This window comes from Saimiri boliviensis, chromosome 2, assembly GCF_048565385.1.
Source record: "Saimiri boliviensis isolate mSaiBol1 chromosome 2, mSaiBol1.pri, whole genome shotgun sequence".
Classification (NCBI taxonomy): Eukaryota; Metazoa; Chordata; class Mammalia; order Primates; family Cebidae; genus Saimiri; species Saimiri boliviensis.
In genome coordinates, this window is record NC_133450.1 from 202,360,458 (window position 1) to 202,383,235 (window position 22,778).

At 46.0% G+C, this 22,778-nt stretch overlaps 1 protein-coding gene across 5 annotated transcripts in view; it reads right to left on the minus strand.

Moving 5' to 3' along the window:
* Positions 1-22,778, minus strand: part of PTPN3 (protein tyrosine phosphatase non-receptor type 3) — a 122,511-nt gene that overhangs the window by 20,456 nt on the left and 79,277 nt on the right. For 4 of the 5 annotated variants that reach the window (XM_039475040.2, XM_010335980.3, XM_039475041.2 and 1 more), the window contains 7 exons: positions 22,557-22,691; positions 20,256-20,432; positions 10,496-10,682; positions 10,273-10,350; positions 8,734-8,790; positions 6,854-7,010; positions 4,868-5,028 (listed from right to left, as the gene is read on the minus strand). In XM_039475040.2, coding sequence (XP_039330974.1) covers positions 4,868-5,028; positions 6,854-7,010; positions 8,734-8,790; positions 10,273-10,350; positions 10,496-10,682; positions 20,256-20,432; positions 22,557-22,691 — 952 coding nt within the window. The remainder of the gene's footprint in view (positions 1-4,867; positions 5,029-6,853; positions 7,011-8,733; positions 8,791-10,272; positions 10,351-10,495; positions 10,683-20,255; positions 20,433-22,556; positions 22,692-22,778) is intronic. The other variant, XM_039475042.2, reaches the window with a different exon arrangement.

Here is a 22,778-nt window from a genome sequence, read left to right on the forward strand (position 1 = left end):
CCGACTAGTCGTGTGCCACTGGGCAGGTCCCTCAGCCTCTCCGATTCTCATTTTCTCCATCTATAAAAGGGTGATCCTAATCATGCTGCCATATCAATTTCACAGAACTGTTCTGAGAGTCAACAGAGACAACATACGTGCATCACACTTGCTAGTTCCAAAGTGCTACAGAAATGCTAAATATTAAGTGTGATTTTATGACAGATGGGACCAAAGGCTTTCTGGAATATACTTGTGATTGTTTACTGAAAGCCACAGGAGGGATTGGGGAATTCCCTTCATGACAAAAAAAAAAAAAAAAAAAAAAAAAAAAAAATGCTTCAAAGCAAGCACTGATAGAAATCAGCTCTCACAGAAGGGATTTAAGGCCACCCCAGGGCAGGTCTCTTGTGTCATGGAGTGGGTGGTATGGACACTTGCGGTGGCGGGCGACCCTGTTGGGGAATAGCCCCTTCCTCTTCCTAATCCTGTCCACTATATACCCCCATCAGCCAGGATGCCCACCTGCCAACCACACTGGAGGAGGTGGAGAACCAGAAAACCAGGATTAGATGACCCAGAGCTCCAAACACAGCACAACAGTTACTTTTTAATTTTTTTTTTTTTTTTTTTTTTTTTTTTAGCTCTGTTACCCTGGCTGGAATGTACTGGTGCCAACATGGCTCACTGCAGCCTCAACTTCCCAGGCTCAAGCGATCCTCTCACCTCAGCCTCCCAAGTAGCTGGGACAACAGGTGTGTGCCACTATGCCCGGCTAATTTTTTTATTTTTAGTAGAGATGAGGTCTTGTTATGTTGCCCAGGTTGGTCTCAAATTCCTGGCCTCAAGTGATCCCCCTGTTTTGGTCTCCCAAAGTGCATCCCAGCACTTTGCTCTTTACAGGCCTGAGCACTTTACAGGCCTGAGCCCCCATGTCCAGCCTGTGGTCACTTCTTATGCAGACATTGGGTATGTTCTATAGAATCTTGGAGATTCTATTTATAAATAATAATAGCTGTTACTTTTCATGGCACTTTTACCACATACCAGACAACACATTAAGTATTTATCTCATCTAACTCTTCAATGACCCATAAGATACCCAATTTGTAGATGGGGAAACAGAGGTCACTGAAGTTAGGGGACACGCCTGAGGCCACACAGGAAGTAAGGGTAGAGCCAGGATTTAAAATCTGTCCGGTTCCGTGTATCGACACAGCCTCTCAGATATTTTCTAGCTCTGATGTTCTACTATTCTATTAACCCTCGCACATCAACAGCATTTTGTACTTTTCAAAGGTTATGGCAGAGTAGTTAAGAACCAGCTCTTGGGTTGGCCTCCCTGGGTTCCAATCAGCCTGTGACATTTACTGTGAGACCTTTGAGAGGTCACATAACCTGTCTGAGACTCTGTCCCCCCATGCCTACACCTGGGGTAATAGCAGCGTCTATATGGGGTTCCTGTGAGAATTACCTAAGGTGATATCCCCTAAAGCCTGTGGCACATAGTAAGTGCTCATGAAAGCTTTCCTTTCCTATTAGTTTCCCATTTTATCTGGTTTCCTTTTCTTCCTCTCCTCTGGCTGCTCTGTGAGACACCTTTCTCGCACTTGTAACAGTGGTCTTCACAGGATGGCCTTGCCTAGGGTTCCCTGGGGGCCAGTGAGGGAAGACTGAAGAGGCTGGGCTTTGAGGACCCCACTGACTCCATCGCAGGTCACAGAGAAGAGCTGCTTTCATCTGGTTCTGTATTTTGGAATTCTGCAATGATCTTATTAAAAAGAAGGGTTTCCTACTTAAGGAAATGTATAGACAAAAATGAAGGAAATGTGTAGACACTGAAACACACCCTAAAATGTATACATTCTCGTTTCTTATGTTATCATCCCACCATAGCCTCCAAAGACATGACCTCGGATGCACAGCAGTGAGCCAGTGGTTCTGGTTCGATCTTCACACCCCCAGCCCCGTCCTCTGGAACAGCGTGTGCATCCAAACAGGTGCTGGTCTTGTGTACAAGTATCTGGGTCCCAGCCTGGTGCAGCCCATCCAATAGCTGCGGGTGGGGCCTTGATTTAATAAACTCCCCAGGTGATCTCCGTAAAAGTGGTCAGAGGGTCACCCTTTGAGAAACACAGGTAGGGCAAAGGATGGGTATTTCTCTCTAATGCCTTTGAAAACTTCTTAAAATGTTGAACACTTTTCAAAGGAAATCACCTCTGGGATTCCAATATGTCAAACACACCTCGAAGTGGAGCCACCTCAGTGAAGACTTCTTGGAACACTGGCAACCCCAGCCTTTGGGTTTTCCACAGTGAGAACCCACAGCGCCTCCTTGTGGATCATCTGCTAAACTGGAACCAGTTCTGGCGGGGCTGAAGGACGTCTGTCACCTGGAGGCATCGCCCAGGACCCACACTGCTTTGTCCAGAACCCGCACTGTGCTGTCCACCCAGGTAGACCTGTCTCTTTATGCTATCTGATACTCCATGAGCTTCGTCTGCATCTGGCTGAGATTTTCCTGGAATATGCTCCCCACCACACTTAATCCTAGCCACCGCTTTATTAATCCCACATCTCACTCCAAGGATCTCCTGGAGTCTTCTCACCTCCAGCTGCTGCAGAATGTATATTCTGTGTAACATCATACCCTGTCTTGGTCCTCAGCTGTTTCTGGTGATCATGACACATCTCTTCAAACATATTAAAGTTAGACTGTAAACAGCTTGGGGCCAGAAACCCCCCTCTCCTTCCCTCATCAGGGTCCTGATCTGGGGGAATACCCAAGACACACTCACTAAATCAATGAACAAACAAATGACTTCACACTGCCTTTCCCGTCCTATCTAATACCAAAAAACCAACATACGCTGAGACTGGCTTTTAAGTTCTTCCTTATTTCAATTTTGGAGTGTGTAAAAGTATGAATGAGTTTCACTGCTCAACATGTGAACCTTTTTGCAAGGCAAGGCCAGGGAAGATAACCTCTACATTTTCTTCTTTTTAACCAAAAGCCTGAACAGCATCCTGTAGGCTACTGAAAAGAAGGGCTATTTCCCTTTGTAGAATACTCAGTAATAGATCTATTAGTTCTACCCAAGTAATTAATATTGTTACTATCCTTTTAATCCAGACTTCATTTACATAAGGTAAATAATTTTTGTTTTATATTGGGTCAAGATGATTAACTAAAAATATTAAATGGCTGATTGCAGTGGCTCATGCCTGTAATCCCAGCACTTTTGGGGGTTGAGGCAGGTGCCTTGCTTCAGCCCAGGAGTTTGAGATCAGCCTGGGAAACATGGCAAAACTGCATCTCCACCAAAGAATAATAAAAAAAGTAATTTTCCGGAAGTGGTGGTGCATGCCTATAGTCCCAGCTATTTGGGAGGCTGAGGTGGGAGGATCACTTGAGCCTGGAAAGTGGAGGCTGCTTTGGCCAAGATGGCACCACTGCATTCCAACCTGGGCAACAGAGTGAGACCCTATCTCAAAAAAAAAAAAAAAAAAAAATTAAAAAAATGTCCTATCAATTGTTTGGGTCAGTTACCTTTTTCACTTGTGATTTTTGCTTTCTACTGCTCTTCAATACACATTGCTTTAACGCATTTTCACATGCATTATAAAATTAATCTTTCACTCAAAGGTTTCTGCTTTGCATTCCTTCGCGTTCAACATTCCTATTGCTCCTGAATTACTTTGCAGTCACACACATTTCACAAATGTCCGAGTTCTGCTTCTTTTTCCTTTATGTGGTTTTCTAATGCATTGTTGATTTCTGTTTTTGAATCCCATGTGAGACCCTCTTCCTGAATTTATGAACCCAGACTGTTATTTCTAACGATGATCTATTTTCTTTTGTTGACGTATTTTATGCTTTTCAATGTTATTTCTTTTATTATAGGAATCACTCTGTTTTCTTCTACTTTTAAATAAATTTGGAAAATGGGCTGGGTGTGGTGGCTCACGCCAGTTACTTCAGCATTTTGGAAGGCTGAGGTGGGAGGATCGCTTGAGTCCAGGAGTTCACGACCAGCCTGGGCAACATAGTGAGACCCTGTCGCTATTGTGTGTGTGTGTGTGTGTGTGTGTGTTTAGTGTGTGTGTGTTTTTAAAGAAAAACACACTTAAAAAATAAAAATAAGAAAATAAATTTGGAAGATAAACACATTCCATTTTGGTTCTGTTAGCAATCAGTAAAACTGGTTAAAAGCTGACTCTCCTTTGGTTCCCTGTTGTTTCATAAAAAATGTCTGTGTGTACCTTTCTCAACAGCCGGAATCCTATGGATCCCAGGTTCCCCTGGGGAAGATGGGTTGGACTTTGGTTTCCTACTTGTGCTTATAGGGTTCTGGGCAACTTGGGAGGGCAAGACACTATGCCCTCATGGGATGACACTAATTGCTCCAAATTCCAGCACAAGGCTGGGGGCAGTCAGAGAACTGGCTCCTTCACCCACTCTGGGCTCCTCACCCATAACTGCCTTTCCACTGCCTTCCACTGCTGGGAGTTTTGAGCTTTTGTGTTGGCAGCTAAATATGCTCAGAATCCCTCCTCCTCAGTTTCTGGCATGTTTCTCCATGACTACCAAATGTTACTAGAAGAAGAGGGTGAGCCAGAGTTCAGCGAGGGTGGCCATCCTGATCCCTGCCTGCTGCTCCCAGCCTGAGAGGGTGGCTGCCCGCTGTGCTCTGTTACCCCATGGCAAGCACAGGTCTGACCTGTCAGTCCTCACAAAGACTCAGTTGACTGTTTTCGTTTGCGAAACACATAATCATCTTGACTGAGGAAACAAGCGCTCATTTCCTCCGCTGCTCAGAGGCAGGGGCAGCCCAACGGGTGACATGGCAGGCCCAGACCTTGAGATTCAGCCCCCAGGGGCTCTTACCTCAAACTGGATCAGCACTGTCCCGGTTTCGAGGCCCTTCTTTAGCTGTGCCATGGACCCCTCCAAAGTGTCCCCACCCTCCGGACACATGGGGAAAATGGGCTCAGGGAAAAGGTGGTTCAGTTCATCTTCAGACTTGAAGTCAGCAAATGAGCGGACAGCTGTAACGTACAAGACAGTGCATCTGACTTGTGTAGCAACACTCGGGTTTATCAGTTTCCCTCAAACAAATCACACCGATGACAACTACATGCAGATGGTGTAAAACATCTTATTAAATGATTAAGCTACAGGGTAATCATTTTCACCAAAGATACTACTTCTAGGCAAACGATTCAATGTGTGCTAATTACATAAAATGACATACTAATCTTCCTGGTTAGTTTTAAATAATGGTGTTTAGTACTCAGAGGCTTTTGTCAAAGGTAGGGGAAAGGGAAAGAATGTATTTTTAAAAACCATATTGTCTCTGCTTGCTCTTTCTACTCATCCCAATCCCCCTTTCTTTCTCAGGTTTTTTCATTTACTTCCCTAAAATGGGCATTTCTCCAGGCATGGGGGTGAGGTGGTCCCAGGCTCTCCCTGTGACACCACCATTCCTGAGAGGTCAATCCCTAACTCATGGCCATTTCTATGTGGGAGCCTCCCACATAATTATCTTAGTCCTAACACCTTCTCTGTGCTTCAGCCCTGCCTCCTTAGTACACATTCTCACTTCGTGTTAAATACAATACAGGTGAAAGCAAAGCTAGGACCCACCCCGACTTTGCACTGGTGAGGATCGGAGAGGTCCAGTAAGGCCTCATGAAGGAGGTGGGGTCCGAGCTGGTCCTGGTGGCTCTGGGCTGAGAGTTCTAGTGGGAGCAGAGCCAAGACAGGAGTGCAGCAGTGTGGGGTATGAGGCAGGCAGAGACGCAGGGCCAGGGCTTTGCAGGCACAACCCTCATTTACTTCCAGTATTTTACAGCTGTGCAGGGGGTTCAAGGAACTTGACTATTATTTTATAACAACAACTATAAAGACAACAATATGATGTTCAGTAGAGGCTGCGCTTCAAACCTCTGCCCCCATCAGACAGTGATCCAGGTGCTTTCCAGTCTAAGTGCCATTTATTTATTTGTTTGTTGAGATGGAATCTCGCTCTATCATCCAGGCCGGGGTGCAGTGGCATGATCTTGGCTCACTGCAACCTCCACTTCCTGGGTTCAAGTGATTCTCCTACTTCAGCCTCCCAAGCAGCTGGGACTACAGGCACATGGCACTACACCCAGCTAATTTTTTCTGTTTTTAGTAGAGGCAGGGTTTCAACCATGTTGGTCAAGATGGTCTTGAACTCCTGACCTCAAATGATCCACCCGCCTTGGCCTTTCCAAAGTGCTGGGATTACAGGCATGAGCCACTGTACCTGGCCCCAAGTGCCATTTAATCTTCACAACAACCCTATGAAGTTAGGACCACTGCTGTCCTCCTTCACTCCTGAGCGAGCTGAGCCACAGGTTGGGTATGTAACTTGTGCAGGGTCCCCAGCCCTCAGAGGCAGAGTGAGGAATCACCCATGACAGTCAGGCCCTGTTCTCCTCACTGCCTCTCTGACAAAAATCAAACACATGTTAATAAAACATAACCCGATCCTTTGAGAAGGGGCTGAAAATGCAAATGTCTGCAGGGCCATGCCACGTAGGGAGTGCATGACGCGGGCTGCACTGGGCCTGGGAGGAATCAGGGGTGGGGGGCTCATGTCCTGTAGCAAGGGGGTGGGTGGCGCTGCCTCCCTACAGAAGACTGGCCACATGGGGACAGGCCTCATGTGGGCAGATCTTCACACTTTTCAAGTGAGAAGCCAAACATCTGGTTATTATGTGAAGATTCTTGATTTTCAAATGTTGGCTACAAATTCAACATTTTCAAGAGCAGATAAAGGGCTGGGGCAAGCCTGGCTTTGCTAGGGCAGCATCCCTATGGCTCCTCCCCCCAGGTGGCCATTACCTCTCCTCCTGATCACCAGGGCCAGTTCCCGTGAGTGGGACTCCCGGCTGGCTTTGATGAACATCACCACTTGGTCATGGGTGTGTTCTGAGATGTCCCGGCCATTGATTAACACGATTTGATCCCCTTCATTCAGCTTAGGAATGCAGGTGTCCGCCTGGGTGGAGGGGAAAAGCGAGTTTCTTCTGTTACCATAACACAGTCCTCGGGGAAGAACCCTGACTCGCTCTGCTCCCAGACACTTGAGACCATGATCAGGTTCGCCTTCGCTCCCTCGGGTAGTATTGTCATTATTTTTATAATACATCCACTGCTATGAGGACATGGTAGATTGTTGTGAGATCTTTAAAGTCCTGCTCAGAATATAAGTTGTGAAACATTTCAGAATAGGGCTACAAAAATTACTGAAGCCATTTCTCTGTGGTAGTCAACTTTCACTTATTACAGTAAGTGAAACATCGTTTCCAGTCTTTTGTTTCCTAGATATACTGCTAGGAAGTGATTTGCCAGCTAGAGGTGAGTATTTATCTGTTGTGCAAAGGTGAAAGCTTTTGTAAACTTCACTGCAGAGGCAAAAACCATTACGGAGGGAGGCAATGAAGTGAACAGCACAGGAAAGCCAGCCTTCTGAATTTACAGAAACCGTAAACAGTAACAAAAGCTAAATGACAAGAGCTTAAGGACTACTTCAGAGTAAAATCCCAAAAGTGGTTCGCTGTAAGGAGGCACAGTGACTCCTACAGCTTTAAAAAGGCAGATGATTAAAAGGTAACTGTGGAGCCAGGTGAGGTGGCACACACCTGTGGTACCAGCTAGTTGGGAAGCTGAGGCTGGAGGATTGCTGGAGCCCAGTAAGAGGCTGCAGTGATTGCAACACTGCATTCCAGCCTGGGTGACAGAGTGGGACCCTGGCTCTTAAAAAGAAAAAAAAGTCTTAATTATGGAAAGTGAGGAACATGTTAATTTGTTTGACTGCAGTATGATATGTATAACAAGACACATGTTGTACACTCTGAGTATGCACAATGAAAATATTAAAGGAAAAAATTGCTTAATATTTTATTATTTTAAAAACAATAAAATAAATTCATTTTATTTTATTTTTATTTTTGAGATGGAGTCTTGCTCTGTCATCCAGGCTGGAGGGCAGTGGCACGATTTCAGCTCACTGCAACCTCTGCCTCCCGGGTTCAAGCAATTTTCCTGCCTCAGCCTCTGGAGTAGCTAGGATCACACCTGTGTGCCACTATGCCCTGACAATTTTTGTATTTTTTGTTCAGACAGTGTTTCACCCTGTTGGCCAGGCAGGCTGGTCTTGAACTCCTGACCTCAAGTGATTCACCTGCCTTGGCCTCCCAAAGTGCTGGGATTACAGGTATGAGCCACTAGGCCTGGCCTAAAAACAATAAAATAAAATTGAAAGGAAAAAGCAAACACTCTTCTTAGAAGACCTACACAGAGGGCAAAGGGGGCGCTGGTGGAAATATGGTGAGAAGAGGCATGGGGCCCACGTGCCCCTTAGAGTGAGCAGAACAGCAGACTGCCTCAGTTTCCTTCTCCTAAAAGGACTTCTCAAAATTTAATGTGCGCACCAATCACTCAAGGCTCTTGTTAAAAATGTGGATTCTGGTTCAACAAGTCTAAGCTGGGGCCAGAGATTCTGTAATCTTAATGAGGTCCAAGGTAACATGGGTGCCATGGCTTCAAAGACCACGCCAAGCAGAAGGTTCTAGAAAACATGGTGATATGTATCTAAACACATTCTCTGTGGCTGGTAAAAAAAAAAAAAAAAAAAAAAGAAACAGGACACAGAGAAACAGAAACCTGTCAGAATTAGGGGAAAACAAATATGAGAAATAACATGGAATGTGTTTACTTACAGGTGATTCTGGGTTTATCCTTGATACCACAAGAGGCATCTTTTGATCCACTCCTCCCTGTAAACATTGTAAAGTAAAATAAAAAAATTTTTTTAAGTTAAAAATAATACTTAGGTAGTTCACAGCATCAGCAACATGGAGGTACCAATAAATGTGAGTCTTTGGTACAGGGAGGTCTCAAACTTCACTATGACTGATTCGAATCACACGTCATTTCAGAAACAGGGAACAAATTCCTGACTCCTCTGGATCCAGCAGGCTGACCAGGACTCTGTTCAGAAGCCTCCCTCTGCCATCCCCACAGTCCATGAACTAGAAGATGTACTCAGAGAGGGCAAGCTCCTCCTTATAAATGCAGACACCCTCGGGAGAGGTACTCCACGCGTGTCTTCTGAGTGCTGCTGAAAAAGGGCACTGTTGGCAGAGGCGAGCGAGGCCTGGGAAAGGGGCACACCCTGTGAGTGCATCTGGCCTGTGAGGGCTCGTCCTTAACACAGCTGCTGGGGCAGATGAGGCTGTGCATGACGGCAGCTGGGGGGTTGTGGACCACCTGCCCTCACTCTGTCCTAGAGTAGGGGGTGAGTAATGCTTCTGTAAAGGGCCAGAGAGACTTTGTGGGAGTCAGAGCTCAGTTGCAACTGCTCATCTCTGCACCCATTAACCCACCAGTAAACAAATGGGTGTGGCTGTTACGGAAAAAACTAGTTACAGAAATAGATGGGATTTGGCCTATGGGTTCAGTTTGCAGATCCTGCTTAAAGGTGCCGGGAGGGGAGTGGTGGCCCTGCAGGTTGGACTTGAATTGTTTTCTCTTATCAGCTTTAGCAATGCTGAGGGCTTACTTTAATGGCATTCCTGAAGCAGGTAGATCTATTTGCCAACTGTGTGCCCTCATCTCTTGGAGCCTCAGTATTCATTTGTAAAATGGGTTTAAAATGCTGACCTTACTGCTTGTTATCAGAACGGAAGAAGGTGCTATGAATCTAGTGCACAGTCAGTTCCAGGCACAGAGCAGGAACTTGGCCCTTGGCATCTGCTAAGTCCACATTAAAAAAACCTCTCAATTCTAGGTGGGGAGTGGTGGTTCACGCCTGTAATCCCAGCACTTTGGGAGGCCAAAGTGAGTAGATCGCTTGAGGTCAGGAGTTTAAGATCTGCCTGGACAACACGGTGAAACCCCATCTCTACAAACAATATATAAAAAATTAGCCGGGTGTGGTGGTGCATGCTTATAGTCCCAGCTGTGGTGGGAGAATCACCTGAGCCTGGGGAGGTTGGCGCTGCAGTGAGCTGTGATCGTGCCGCTGCACTCCAGGTTTGGGCGACAGAGTGAGATTTTCCAAAAAAAAAAAAAAAAAAAAAAAAGCCAAAAAAACCGAAACCAAACAAAAACAACAACAAAAACCCAACTCTCAATTGGGAGGGTTGAAACAATTTCCTTATGTAGCTTAAGAATGCAGCACATTTCTACTGAAAATTAAAAACTCATCAAAAGATTGCTTCACAGCATAAAGCTTCCTTTATAAATACACAACATACCTTCAGATTAAATCCAAATTTTCCATCTTCATCTGGTGTGATACGGATCAAGACTAAGTAGCCGTCACCATTATCATTCTGGAAAACGTTTGAAAGTGGTCATTTATATCACATCTCTCTCCGGCAGTTGGTGATAAGAGATTTTCATGTAGTTAGAGCTACTCAGCTGCCCACGAGGGGCCTCGAGCTTGGGTGGGCCAGCTGGCCACCTGCGCCTGCTCACCTTGTCACAGTAGTACTGGCTGGCGTCCTCGGTGGAGCCCCCTTTGGTCACCCTGTGGAAGTCATCTAAGAACTGCTGATCGACGCCGTCAGGTGAGCAGGAGCCTGGAGCATTTGAAGACGGAGACACAGAACTGGATGACTTCTGGGTCAGGTAGCTTTGTGCTGGATTGTTCTCGGATAAACTCCTTCATCATGGGGAAGGAGGAGATATTAATAACTGGGTTAATATTTTATTAGAGCAAACACTACTGATGTAGGGGCCTGGCACCTTAGGGCCAAATGTTTCCCTGGAAGCTCAGCTGCACAGGTCTTCAGTGGGATTTGAGTACACCCAGGGCCCATAGACCACCCCTGGCCTAGACAATGTCACACGGTTCTGGGGAAAAGGGATAGGAGGCAGGGTGGATCTGGGAACTGCTAAAAACTCCACTCCCTTCCCTGCTGCTTTAGAAGGGCGACAGGGAAATGTGCCCAGCGACTCTGGTGGCTTCATTAGTGAACCAGGCTCTGCCAGGCAGGATCACGCAGATGCACAGCCCATCCCTTCTGAAAGCTTTTTTCCTTCTGTCTCATTTCTGCTGATGGTTCTGCTTCATAGGACTCTTGCCTCCTCAAAGGAAATGGGACTATTGTGGATTGCGGAGATTTATATTATTCCTAGTTGGCATGATTTGCCGGTGACATCCATTAACTGCCATGCTGAGATCATCTTTAATTTTCCTCTACCTAATATCGTTTCTTCTGTATTGTAGAGCTGCACTGTCCAGTGTGGTAGCCACTAGTCACATGAGGCTACTTAAATTTAAACAAAGACAAAGGGCCAGCCATACTTCACATGCTCACTAGATCCATGCAGTCAGGGGCTCCTGTATTAGCCAGTGCAGTTAGAGAACATTTTCCCCACGGTAGGAAGTCTTGCAGGACAGTGCTGTCTTAGAGAATTACAGATGATGAGAACTGAACAGACCTCTGTGCTCTTTTGCTCTAACTCCCAGTTCCGTTCACAGGTGAAGAAACTAAGGTCAGAAGAGGCTGAGTAACTTGCCTGGGGTCACAGAGCTTACCCCTCACTGAGCAGACAGAAGCCTGACCGATGTGTGTCCTGAGCTTTTCTTCCCCCTCCAGGCTATGCAGAGCCCATTCCCAAGACCCCCATTTCTAACCTCTCAAGGTCAGAAGGACTAGCTATCCTTACTGTCACTGTGCAGGACAGGACCCTTAACATCTCTGCATCACCCACACCAGTCCCTTCCAGAGCCACAGGCCCAGCACAGACACCTTACAGAGCTGCTGAATACTGTGCTCTCCTACATTCTAAGACTCTGCCCCATCCTAACCTCATCCAAGGTGAAGTGAGAAGAAAATCACAGAGACCAAGTCATTCAGTGAAACCCAGACAAAAGACAGCTGCTACTGCCTCTCTCTCGACCTTTATTTCCAGCCCTTACCCAAGGATTTTTCATAAAATTGGTGCTTCTCTTTCTCCTAATGAGTTCAAATGAGCTTAATTTAAATACAAAATCTGTGTCATAGTCACACAGAATGATTCATAATCAAAATCTATTTGAATAAAATATTCAGTGACAGACCGCTGGAGAAACACAGTTATACAGAGGACAAGAGTCTGGCCTTATGGTGTCCAAGTTGCTGGTTGTGGGTAGGGTGTTATGGATGGGAAGGCATTTCAGAGATGGAATATTTTGGAATTGAAGTTGTACACAAGTTTTCGGACTGAAAAAGAATGACTTTCACTTACGTAAAAGGAAGCTTTAAAAAATTGCCCCCAGATACGGCATCTTTGCTAGGTTTCACTGTTTACAAGAGCATCACCTAGTGGCAGAAAGGGCAACTGCTTGGCAGTTACAAAACAAGTTAAAATGGTATTTCCAGTTCTTGTTCTGTCTCTCTCTCCCCCTCTTTCCCTCCCCTCCCCGCATCCAGTCTTTTTTCTTTTGAGATAGGATAATTCTCTGTTGTCCAGGTTGGAGTGGCGTTTCGTGACCACAGCTCACTGCAGCCTCGATCTCTGGGCTCAAGCGATCTTCCTATCTTGGTCTCCCGAGTGGCTGGAACCACAGGCATCCACCATCATGTCCAAGTAATTAAAAAAATTTTTTTTTGTAGACACATGGTCTCACTATGTTACCCAGGCTGGTCTAGAACTCCTGGTCTCAAGCAATCCTCCTGCATTGGCCTCCCTAAGTGTTGGGATTATAGGTGTGAGCCACCATCCCTAGCCCTGTTTCTCTTTTTGAATTTAAAACTCAATGGTCTGTCTAAAATAGCCCATGGTATTAAATGACAACAGTACTACTACTGCTACTATTGCTGCTAGTACTAATACTATATTCCAGGTCATTTTATACTCTAACCTGTTTTCTATCTAAACAGGGTTGGAGGGATTACTCTTAGTCATTTATTTCAACAAATGGCTGATTTTTAGCCTGCTCAACTGTGTACAGAGCTGCTTTGTAGGGCATCAAGAGGTGATGTTCTGTTCAGTGTGCAAGATGGACAGACAGACAAGGAAGAGGACATCAAATGATGAGATGCAATGAGCAGGTGGCTGCTGGACACAGCACAGGGTGGCCAGGGGTGAAGGCACCAAAGCCCGGGCACCTCCTCCATCCACTGGGCAGAATGCAGTGCGGCTGAGGAGCGTGGGGGAGCTGCCCCGTGAATTCCACAAGTGGAGCGAAGAAAGGGGCAGGATGAGGGATGCAAAAAGACGGTGAGGGAGGGACAGAGCCAATGACTAGGGGAAGGAAGGAGTAGAAGAGGTTGGTCCCTGAGGCAGGAAGGGGAGACACCGTGGAAGAACCCATGTGGGATTGACAACACCCTGGTTTTCTTAGGGAGAAAGGGGTAGAGACAAGAGACAGAGAAATGTGAGACACAGACTGACCACCAGGCAGACAAACAAATACTCCCCCTCCAGAAAACACATGCTTCCGAACTGTAGCTCTCCCTAAACCCTGGAAAATTACAAAGACCTCCCCAAACCCTGCCTGTTAAAGGGGGCAAAGTCTTGCTCTCAAATTGCAGTGTGATGGAACAGGGGCCCTGCTTTGGGAGCTTCTCAAGGTCAGGAGACTCTAGTGCTCTTTCTATTCCTCTCCCAGTGCTGGGGAACATAGGACCAGACACACAGGGAGTTCTCAACTGAAATGCTGAGTGAATGAAGAATAAAACCTCTTGGCAAAGTACCAAAAAGATCACCCAAGGCGATTGGATGAGTTACTCTAAAAGAGCAAGGAATGGCCGGGCATGGTGGCTCATGCCCGTAACCTGAGCACTTTGGGAGGTCAAGGCAAGCAGATCACGAGGTCAGGAGATCGAGACCATCCTGGCCAGCATGGTGAAACCCCGTCTCTACTAAAAATACAAAAATTAGCTGGGTGCGGTAGTGTGCACCGGTAATCTCAGCTACTAGGGAAGCTGAGGCAGGAGAATTGCTTGAACCTGGGAGGTGGAGATAGCAGTGAGCTGAGATTGTGCCACTGTACTCCATCCTGGTCACAGAGAGAGACTCCATCTCAAAAAAGAAAAAAAAGTTATCATAATAAAAAAAATAAGAGCAAAGAATGTACTCAGGAATCTGGAAGCTCAGGTGCAAAGAGAAGGCGGGTTAAATGGTTCTCAGCATCTGCAAGATCAGAGCTTCTGAGAATGCGCAGTACACATGAATCGCCTGGGGTCCTGTTCAATGCAGAGTATGATTTGGCAGGCCTGTGTGGGTCTGAGATTCTGCATCCGACCAGCTCTCAGGTGCTGCTGCTGCTCCTGCTGGCCCGTGGCCACAGCTGGAATAGCGCGGGGCTAGAGAAACGCAGAACGGTTCACCCAGAAAGCACAGTTTCTTCTGAATAAAATTCCTGGAGAAATTTCCCACATGGCTCCTTGCATAAGGGTCCTTCAGTAAAAGAAAGAATACTGTCTTCCAATACACATTTTTGTGACACGGAGACAGTCTCCACAGGAAACAGCTCATCAAGGGCACAAGATCAAAGTGGCAGAGGGAGTATGGTTCGGGTATGGTGCTTTCGGAGCTTTCAGTCTCTTTCCTGGTGGAACAGCAGATCGTGAATCTGTCCTCTAGGCTTCCCCTACAGATATCGGACATCTCATTGGCAAGAATGCACTTGCTAAACCTCAGTCAATTCGTCCCCGAATTCTCTGAGAATTTATTGACAGATGCCCCACAGGGGCACCTACCACACAGTCCTGCTCATGGGTGATAGTTACCAAACTTGTCAAAGTAAATGTGTTTGGGTCCAATAAATATGGTGTGATGTTGCTCACGTGATATGGACACATGATGTGGAAGTGGCAAAGGGGGCATCCCATTATGAAAACTTAGGAGTTTGTATCCTGGGGCCCCATTCAGTTTCATATAACCATCTGTCTGTTCACCTCTTCCATCTGTCCGTCCATCCAACCATCCATCCATCCATCATCTATCTGTCCATCCGTCCATCTGTCTGTCCATCCATCCATCCGTCCATCCAAATAGTCACTGAATGTCTATTAAATGCCAAATAACCATGTCAGATTTTAAGGAAGAAGAGCTGAATAGCGCACTATCCCTGCCCTCATAGAATTCATTGTCTACAAGAGAAGAAATACAAGTAATCAGATAATATTACCATGCTACAGTGGAGGTGCTCAGATGTCTGGGATACTGTATGAGGCCAGGAGAGGCTTTCTGGAGCAGATGCACTTGAGCTTGAGTTTGAAAGATGAATGAACAGGAGTTTGAACAGGTAGTCTAGTGGGAAAAAGAGGGCATTCTGGCAAAACACTTAAAATAACAAACAAAAGCAGCAACACAGGTCAAGGCAGGAAACAGCAAAAGCAGAGTTGAAAAAGCAGAGAACAGGTATTGAAGCAGGGAGTGACATTCTTGGATATGTATTTGAAAATGATAACTTTGCTATTCTTGTAAAGCACGGTGTGGAAGGAGGTGACATCAAAGACATGGGGACGGTTTGGACACGACTGAGCTAGACAGTGCAAGAGATGATGGTGGCTGCAGGGGGGGAGTGCCGTGGGGATGGCGGAGGAGTCAAATGCAAGTGATGTCTGGGAGGTAGAATTAACAAGATGAGAAACAGCCTAAGGACAGTGAAAGAAAAAGAGGAGCGAGGGATGACTAATGTTTCCAGTAAGTGCAACCCTGTAGTATTGAAACAATGGCCCCCCTTACCAAGACACAGGAACAGCCATGAGTTGGACACCAGCCAACATGAGGAGCTGAGATTGGATCATGTTGGGTTTCAGGCATTTGAGAGACGTCCACATGCAAGTGGGCCCAAACAAGAAGGCAAGGTTCAAGGAAAAGGGACATAAACACTCTGAACAAAACCCTGTCCCTGGCTGGTGTCCTCCGAGGGGGACACGCAGAATGGTAGGCAGATCCCTCCTCCACATTCAGATTGGTGCCACCCTCTAGAAGGGCTCATCTGCACTTGGAGAAGGGTGGTTGTGAGGGTGACGGGTGGAAAGTGGCTACACTGGAACTGTCTATCTTACGGAGCAGTAACCAAGGTTGGCAGGTGGAACTGGGAGCAGACACCATCTGTGTTGTCCTGAGAGTTCAAGGCATTAACCTTGATGCCAGGTCAGTGTCAAGGAGGCTTCCAGCACAACTTGGGAAGAACAGTGGGCACCTGGGCTCTCTAACAACAGAGCACATTGCTGCACTGTAGGGGACTCTCCATTGCTGGCAGGGTGCTTGGGCCTGGGGGACCCACAGTAGGGTTTGGGGGGTTCCTATCCTGCCACCAAAGCTGAAAAAGGGGATCCCCTGGGTTCCTTCCAATGAAAAATTTTTTTTTGTTGTTGTTGTTGTTTTGAAACAGGGTCTCGCTCCAATGCCAGCCAGCCTGGAGTGCAGTGAGGCGATCAGCTCACTGCAGCCTTGACCTCCTGGGCTCAAGTGATTCTCTCACCTCAGCCTCCAGAGTAGCTAGCATTATAGGCACACAACATCGTGCCTGGCTCATTTTTGCACTTACTGTTAAAATGGAGTTTTGCCATGCTGCCCAGGCTGGTTTTGAACTCCTGGGCTCAAGCAATCTGCCCAGCAGGATTACAGGCATGAGCCACTGTGCCTGGCCTGCACAGAAGTTATGAAATAAAAAGCAATGGCTGCCCCACATCCCACGGAAGTAGGCCGGCTCTAAGGAAAGAGGCCAACGAACAGCAAAGAAGCCACGCAGGCGTGAAACCCCCTCCACTTGGAGGGGTGTCATGCTGCTGACCCGTCAAGACAACTGTGGTAAAACAGCAACCAGAAATTTTTTCTAATACAGCTCTAAACTGCCCCCAGTTCCTGTTCTGCATGTCTCTTTTTCTTTAGGGAACATTCTCTGCCTTTTATCTGGGTGGAGAGTGGTAGGTTTTTCATTTCTGCCATGAGGGAAACTAACTTCCCTGCAGAATTTGGTCTTCAATCGGAAGCAAGGAAAGGAACACACAATGGCTGCTAGAAGCTTGGGAGCAAAAAAAGAGAGTGCAGCCTACTTGGGCGCAAAGCAAACTGCCAGGGATTCATAACTATGATCACAAACTTTGCTGTGCTGCTATAAATACGGAGCAAACCAGAGAGTGACTCATCCGCTAAGATGGCACGCAGGCAGCCTGAGCCGCGCCGCTCTAGGTTTACAGCCAAAACCTAACCGCTCTTTTTCTTTCTCTCTTTCTTCTTTTTAAAATGAGTACAGAACATCACACTTAATTCTTCTTAAAAGGAACCCTCCTCACTGTCTGTGATATTATTTATCTGATTTCTCTGACACAATGCTTCTTTTTGCCTCTTAACACAAATCTGCTACATAAAACATGTCAAACATTTCTTAAGCATTTTGCAAATACTCACAGAAAGTCACCAACAGCGTTTTTTTTTTTTTCTTTCCTCACCAAGTACAGACCAGTCTGCACTTCTTACCAGAGGCAATGGGGGCCCCCAGGCCCTCGGGAGGCCCAGCTGCCTCTGAAGAACCAGCACAAAGTAGCTTCCCATCAGCAGGAAGAGGTCTCCTACCTAACAGAGGTGATGGGGGGCTGCTTTTCTAGTTGTTCACCCCACTTACAGAGCACAGCCACTAACTTGACCCCCTGACATGACTACTGTCAGTGCACCTGGCAAAACTCCACAAGGAGGCCGGACTTGAACCACCATTATTTGCTACTTTTAACATTTAGCTGCAAGATAAAAAAAAAAAAAAAAAGATTTTTAACATTTAGCTGCCCCAAGATGACACATTTTAGAAGGTCTCATGGAGGGGTTTCAAGAAGAATCACTGAGCAATGTATAAGAGCAAACAGGCCCAGAAGTCACTTACATCAAACAGGGCTTGAGGGGGTGAATCTGAAATCTTATTTAATTTTAGTGAACTGAAATGTAAACAGTCCTGCGGAGCTGGTGGCTCCTGTATTGGACAGTGAACATCTAGATGCTCCGCAATTCTGTGATGGGAATTACAGACCACAGGAGGAACATCTGATGTAGGACACCTACTGTTCCCTAAGCCCCCCTCCTCCTTTCACCAAAGCAACAGAGCCCTGGAGTATGGCAGCATGGTGTGATAATGTGCTATTTGCCCAGCTGGCCTGGAGGTTCCTGAATAAACCTGTCTAATTTGCTCTGGTGACCCCCTCCGTGACCAGCCAAGGATGTAGAAAGTGTGCCACTGGACTCGGGAATGAATGCAGGCCCTCTCAAGTGTCCACTTGTCACCGGATGGAATGCTTCCCTCCCTACCCAGTACAGACTGTATAAAGACATCAGCGGGTGCTGGGCTGGGAGGGCACTCAGAGGCCGCCCACCTGCCCCATGTCACAGATGAGCAGCTGGGTGAGAGGTGTGGGGCACCCGGACTGCAAGCAGGGTGATGACTCCAAACCTGTTTGTAAATATTCTAGGGGGTCATTCCACTTTAAATGAATGATGGAATAAATGTGTTAGTCTAGATGAGGGCTGTTGACAATACTTTCTGCAATGACGAGAACAGGCTGTATCTGTGCTGTCCAAAATGGAGGCCACCACTCCCGTGTGACTGTCAGGCACTTCAAAGGAGGCTCGTGTGACTGAGGAACTGAATGCTTACATTTTACTGTTTTAATTAAATTTGAATAGCCACCTGTGACTGGTGGCTGCTGTACTGGATGGGAAGGTCTCGATGCTGTACTATGCTGCGATGGGACTGTAACCACCGCAGGAAGCTCTGACGCGGCAGGCGTGAATGGGCTTCCCAGAGCCCTCCAACAGTTCCCTGAACTGTTTTCTCCTTTTGCCAAAGCGGCAGAGCCCCTGGTGCAGATTCAAAATGGCTCCAGTCACACATGCCTGCACTCCTGCCTTGTATTTCTAGGTATGCTTGTGGTTTGAAAAGCTACGAAGTCACACAAGGGAACTCACAATCATCCACCTCAGCCCTGACAAACGGCAGCAGGCTGCCAGTTGGAACAAGAGATAGCGAGTGTTTAACAAAAGCATCATCCAAGATCAGGTCACAGGGAAGGAATGACCACAAAGATTATTTAACCAGAGGTGTTAAGAACACAGATAAACTGGAAACCATGTTTGCTGTGGGCAAGGACAGAGGAGAGGTAGCACCCTTAAACATACATGGGAAGGAGATTTGCAATTCACCCGTGAATGCCTGGAGTACAATCAGGATGTATTTGATGCTTTCAGCCTACTAGCAACAGTGGTACCTGCTTGCTAATCCTCCCTCACTATTACGGGAGGCATTATCTTTCTATATTTTAGACATAGTATGGGGTTAAAAGAATAGATACGATACCCAGTGACTATGGTTGATTTCCTAGCAGTTGATCCTTTTCTATCATGTTTTAACCTAATTTATACTCTTACCTACTTAAAAAAATGATTTGAGATAGTTTACCCCAAAATATACAGATATGTAACTATGAATCCATTAAAATAATTTTAAAAAAGACCCATACAACAAAGGCAAAGGAGGAAGAGAAGGTACTACGTAAGAAATCTTGGCTGAGGGAAGTGAACACAAGTGAGCATGATGTGCAGCTCTGAACTCCCTGGCCACCAAGGCAAAAAGGGAAACAAATGGGTTAAATATATCTTACTGAATAACAAAAGCATTCAACCAGTCTTTTAGGACAGACATTTTTTCTGGCCTTGAGCTAGGAGGGAAATTTGTCACATTATAAAAAAGGGGAGGGGGGGAGTGGGACAGAAAAATGTAACAAAAATTTGTCAAAGAAAATCAGCAATGTTCTAACGTGTTTGTTTCTTTATACTATTAATTGAAAACAAAACCCCTCAGAACTCTGTCATTCGGAGAAGGCTTTTAGAAGCAAGCATATTTCCAACGATTTGAAATCATGTGATGGTAAAACTTTAATAATCTAGAGAAATCAGAGTTAGCATGGCCCTAGAGTCTCTACCTCTAGAATATGGAATGATTTACACTGGGCTTTGCTTGTGAATTGGAGAGGAGACTAATTCAAGAGACTAACAAGTACTTAGTGAGAAGGTCTTTGTTGTAGACAAAAATAAAAAAAGTACACGCTCTAGATCCCAGGCACACAGACTGTCTTCCAGGTGAAAAGGTAGAGTCTGATTTATGTTCCCATCCTGGCAGGGGGCACCCTTGGGAGCTGGCTGTAGGCACCGGCTGTTGGCTCCTCTCAAATGGCAACCCGGACCTGAGCAAATTCTGCAACAGCCAAAAAGCAGATACCAAGAAAAGAAAACACAAGTTTCTTACTCTTGGTGCGGGCTTCGGTTCTGAGAAACTTCAGAATCGCTGTCTTGCGGAGCCAGAGAGCCCTTGTATGTGTAAAATACATCTTCCGTTTCCGTGATGTAGGTCATTTCATTTGCAAGGTTATCTGCAGAAGAGTGGCGTGGCTTTCGGATTTCGTGCCGGAGCCGAGGACTTCGCCTGGGTGGGGGAAAGGTTGAGTACAAAGGGTTCAAGGCAAATTCCACTTAAAAATTTTGTTAGAGACCAGTGACCTTTGTGTCCTGACCTTTCTAAGGATGCCTTCCCTGGCTGAGGCTGACATTCAGAGCTGGTTAACTCATGACCACCCCAGCAGAATGCACCAAGGGTGACACAAATCCCGAATACTCTTGGTCAAGTGGTGGCTCCCAGAACAGTAACCACAGCTGTATAAACAGGCAGAATTCAATGAGTTTATGCCCTTTGGGAAGTGATGGGTATTGACTTAAGGGTAAGTCATTCTTCCAGGAGGACTCAAGCTCTTAAGACATAAATAGGCCATACGGACTGCTGATCAGAGAATTTTTCTGATTAATTCGAACAATGCAAACAAAAGGCTAAGAAGACAAGCAATGTTTCTCTGCAAAACTCCAACCTTATTTCAACAACATCCCTTCATGTGAATTTCACTTGATCCAAGATAAAATGTTTGCTTTTAAAGATATATCCCTTATTAAACACGTGGCGTTAGATGGGCATATAAGCACTGTTCTGTCCTCCAACAGCAGCATACGCGTGTGACCTTGGGCAAGGCACGTCACCTCTGTGGGCCTGGGCTGTACTTACCTGCTCCTGAGAATGAATCCAATGAGGCCGTGTCCTCAGGACCTCCAGCGTGGTCCCTGCGTGTCAGCTCCTGCAGCGGGCGGTCCCAGGCTGCTGAGCTGCCTAAGTTCTATTTTCCCTCACAGCTTTTCCCTCTTCCCTTTCTGTGTTAGCCATCTCTCCTCAGGACTGTTAGGGCCTCCATGATTTGCAATCCCCCTGGGCCTGGATAATCAATAATGCTGTGTCCAAGGCAGAAGTAAAAAGGCTCCTGTGACTCCTCAGGAGAGGACCTATAAATAGCCACAAGAGCTCCAGGCCACGAGTGTGGCAACATCTAACCCCGCTGTTCCCCTGGATCCTGGCCTGGGCTCTCTGGGTCCCTGGCATTGCTGCCAATGAGATTTTCAGATACATGAAGCTGCTGTAGTATAGCATAAATCTACCTCTTTAGAATGAGGTATCTAAATTTTGGAAACCAAGAAGCAAGTCTATTCAGTTATGTCATGATTTCTAACACTAAATACTGTCCCTGTCCGTTCCCTGAGCATTAGGCCCCGAGTGAAGGGTCCTTCCCTTGCAGGCCCAGCACAGCATCTCCTCTGTCTGCCTGTCTCCCAGTTTCTCTTGGGCTTAGCAGATCCTGGCTCAGGTATTTACAGACACACACTCTTACTCCAGTGTGGAGCTGGGGGCAATGTTTTCCTGCTAGATTTTCCCTTCCAGCCCCTGGCCTTTTTGGAGGTAGCCACAAAAACGGTGTGATGTCTTTGGGGACCATTATAATAAGATAACGATAATTCCACCTGATTCTTTTGAAAGCTTACAATGTACTTGTACATTATGATTTCATTTGTGGTCGTTTTTGTGATCCTTTTAGAGATGGGGAAACTGAGGCTACAGAGGTAAAGAAACTTGTTAATTAACAGAAGGGCCAAAACCGGAGTTTAGGTCTTTCAGCTACAAACCCAGTACCCTTCCCACTTTACCAAACTGCCACCTATTTCCTTTTAGGCTGAGTCCTTCCTCTTAAGTTGGCAGGCTACTTCCTGATGTGCATTTGCTTCTGCTGCTGAAGGTCACACATCCTTACATCATTTATATCACGTGCCTGCATTAGTTTTTCCCCAAGTTTATTTTGTGGGATATTAATGGAAAACATGAATTAAGTAAAGCTAACCACACTTCGTTATCACGGACGTCTCAGAGTGTTTAACATGCTAACATGTGCTGTGATTCCAAAGGAGGCCTTTCAGCAGGCTAGAGTTTCCCAAATTATTTAGATCTAATAAGTTTTTTTTTTAAAAAAGAGCATCTCAGTATTACACAAAATGGAAAACATTCAGCTAGACTTGTGTACTTCATGAAAACAGTTACTTCTGCCAAGAGCCTAAAATGCAAATGTAAACTCTGAAGGTCATCTAGCTTTAGGAATTTATAAGTTGAGTTTTTATTTTTAAAAGAGATAAAGTGTCTACTGATGGGTAGTATAAAAAAAAAAAAAAAAGGAGGACATACCAGTTGGGAGTAATGGGAGGGGAACGAGAAGGCAGACTCTTGGTTTCTAAGTGCTCCACTGATAAGGATCTCCGCATGGCTGGGTTCCACACCATCCCGCCAATCACCTTTTTGCAATATTGGTTATTTACCGACCTGAAAAACCAGATGCAGGTTCACTTTCTACACTGACATGTTCAACAGGAAATAAATTACAGCATGTGTGAAACAGTCTACACATGC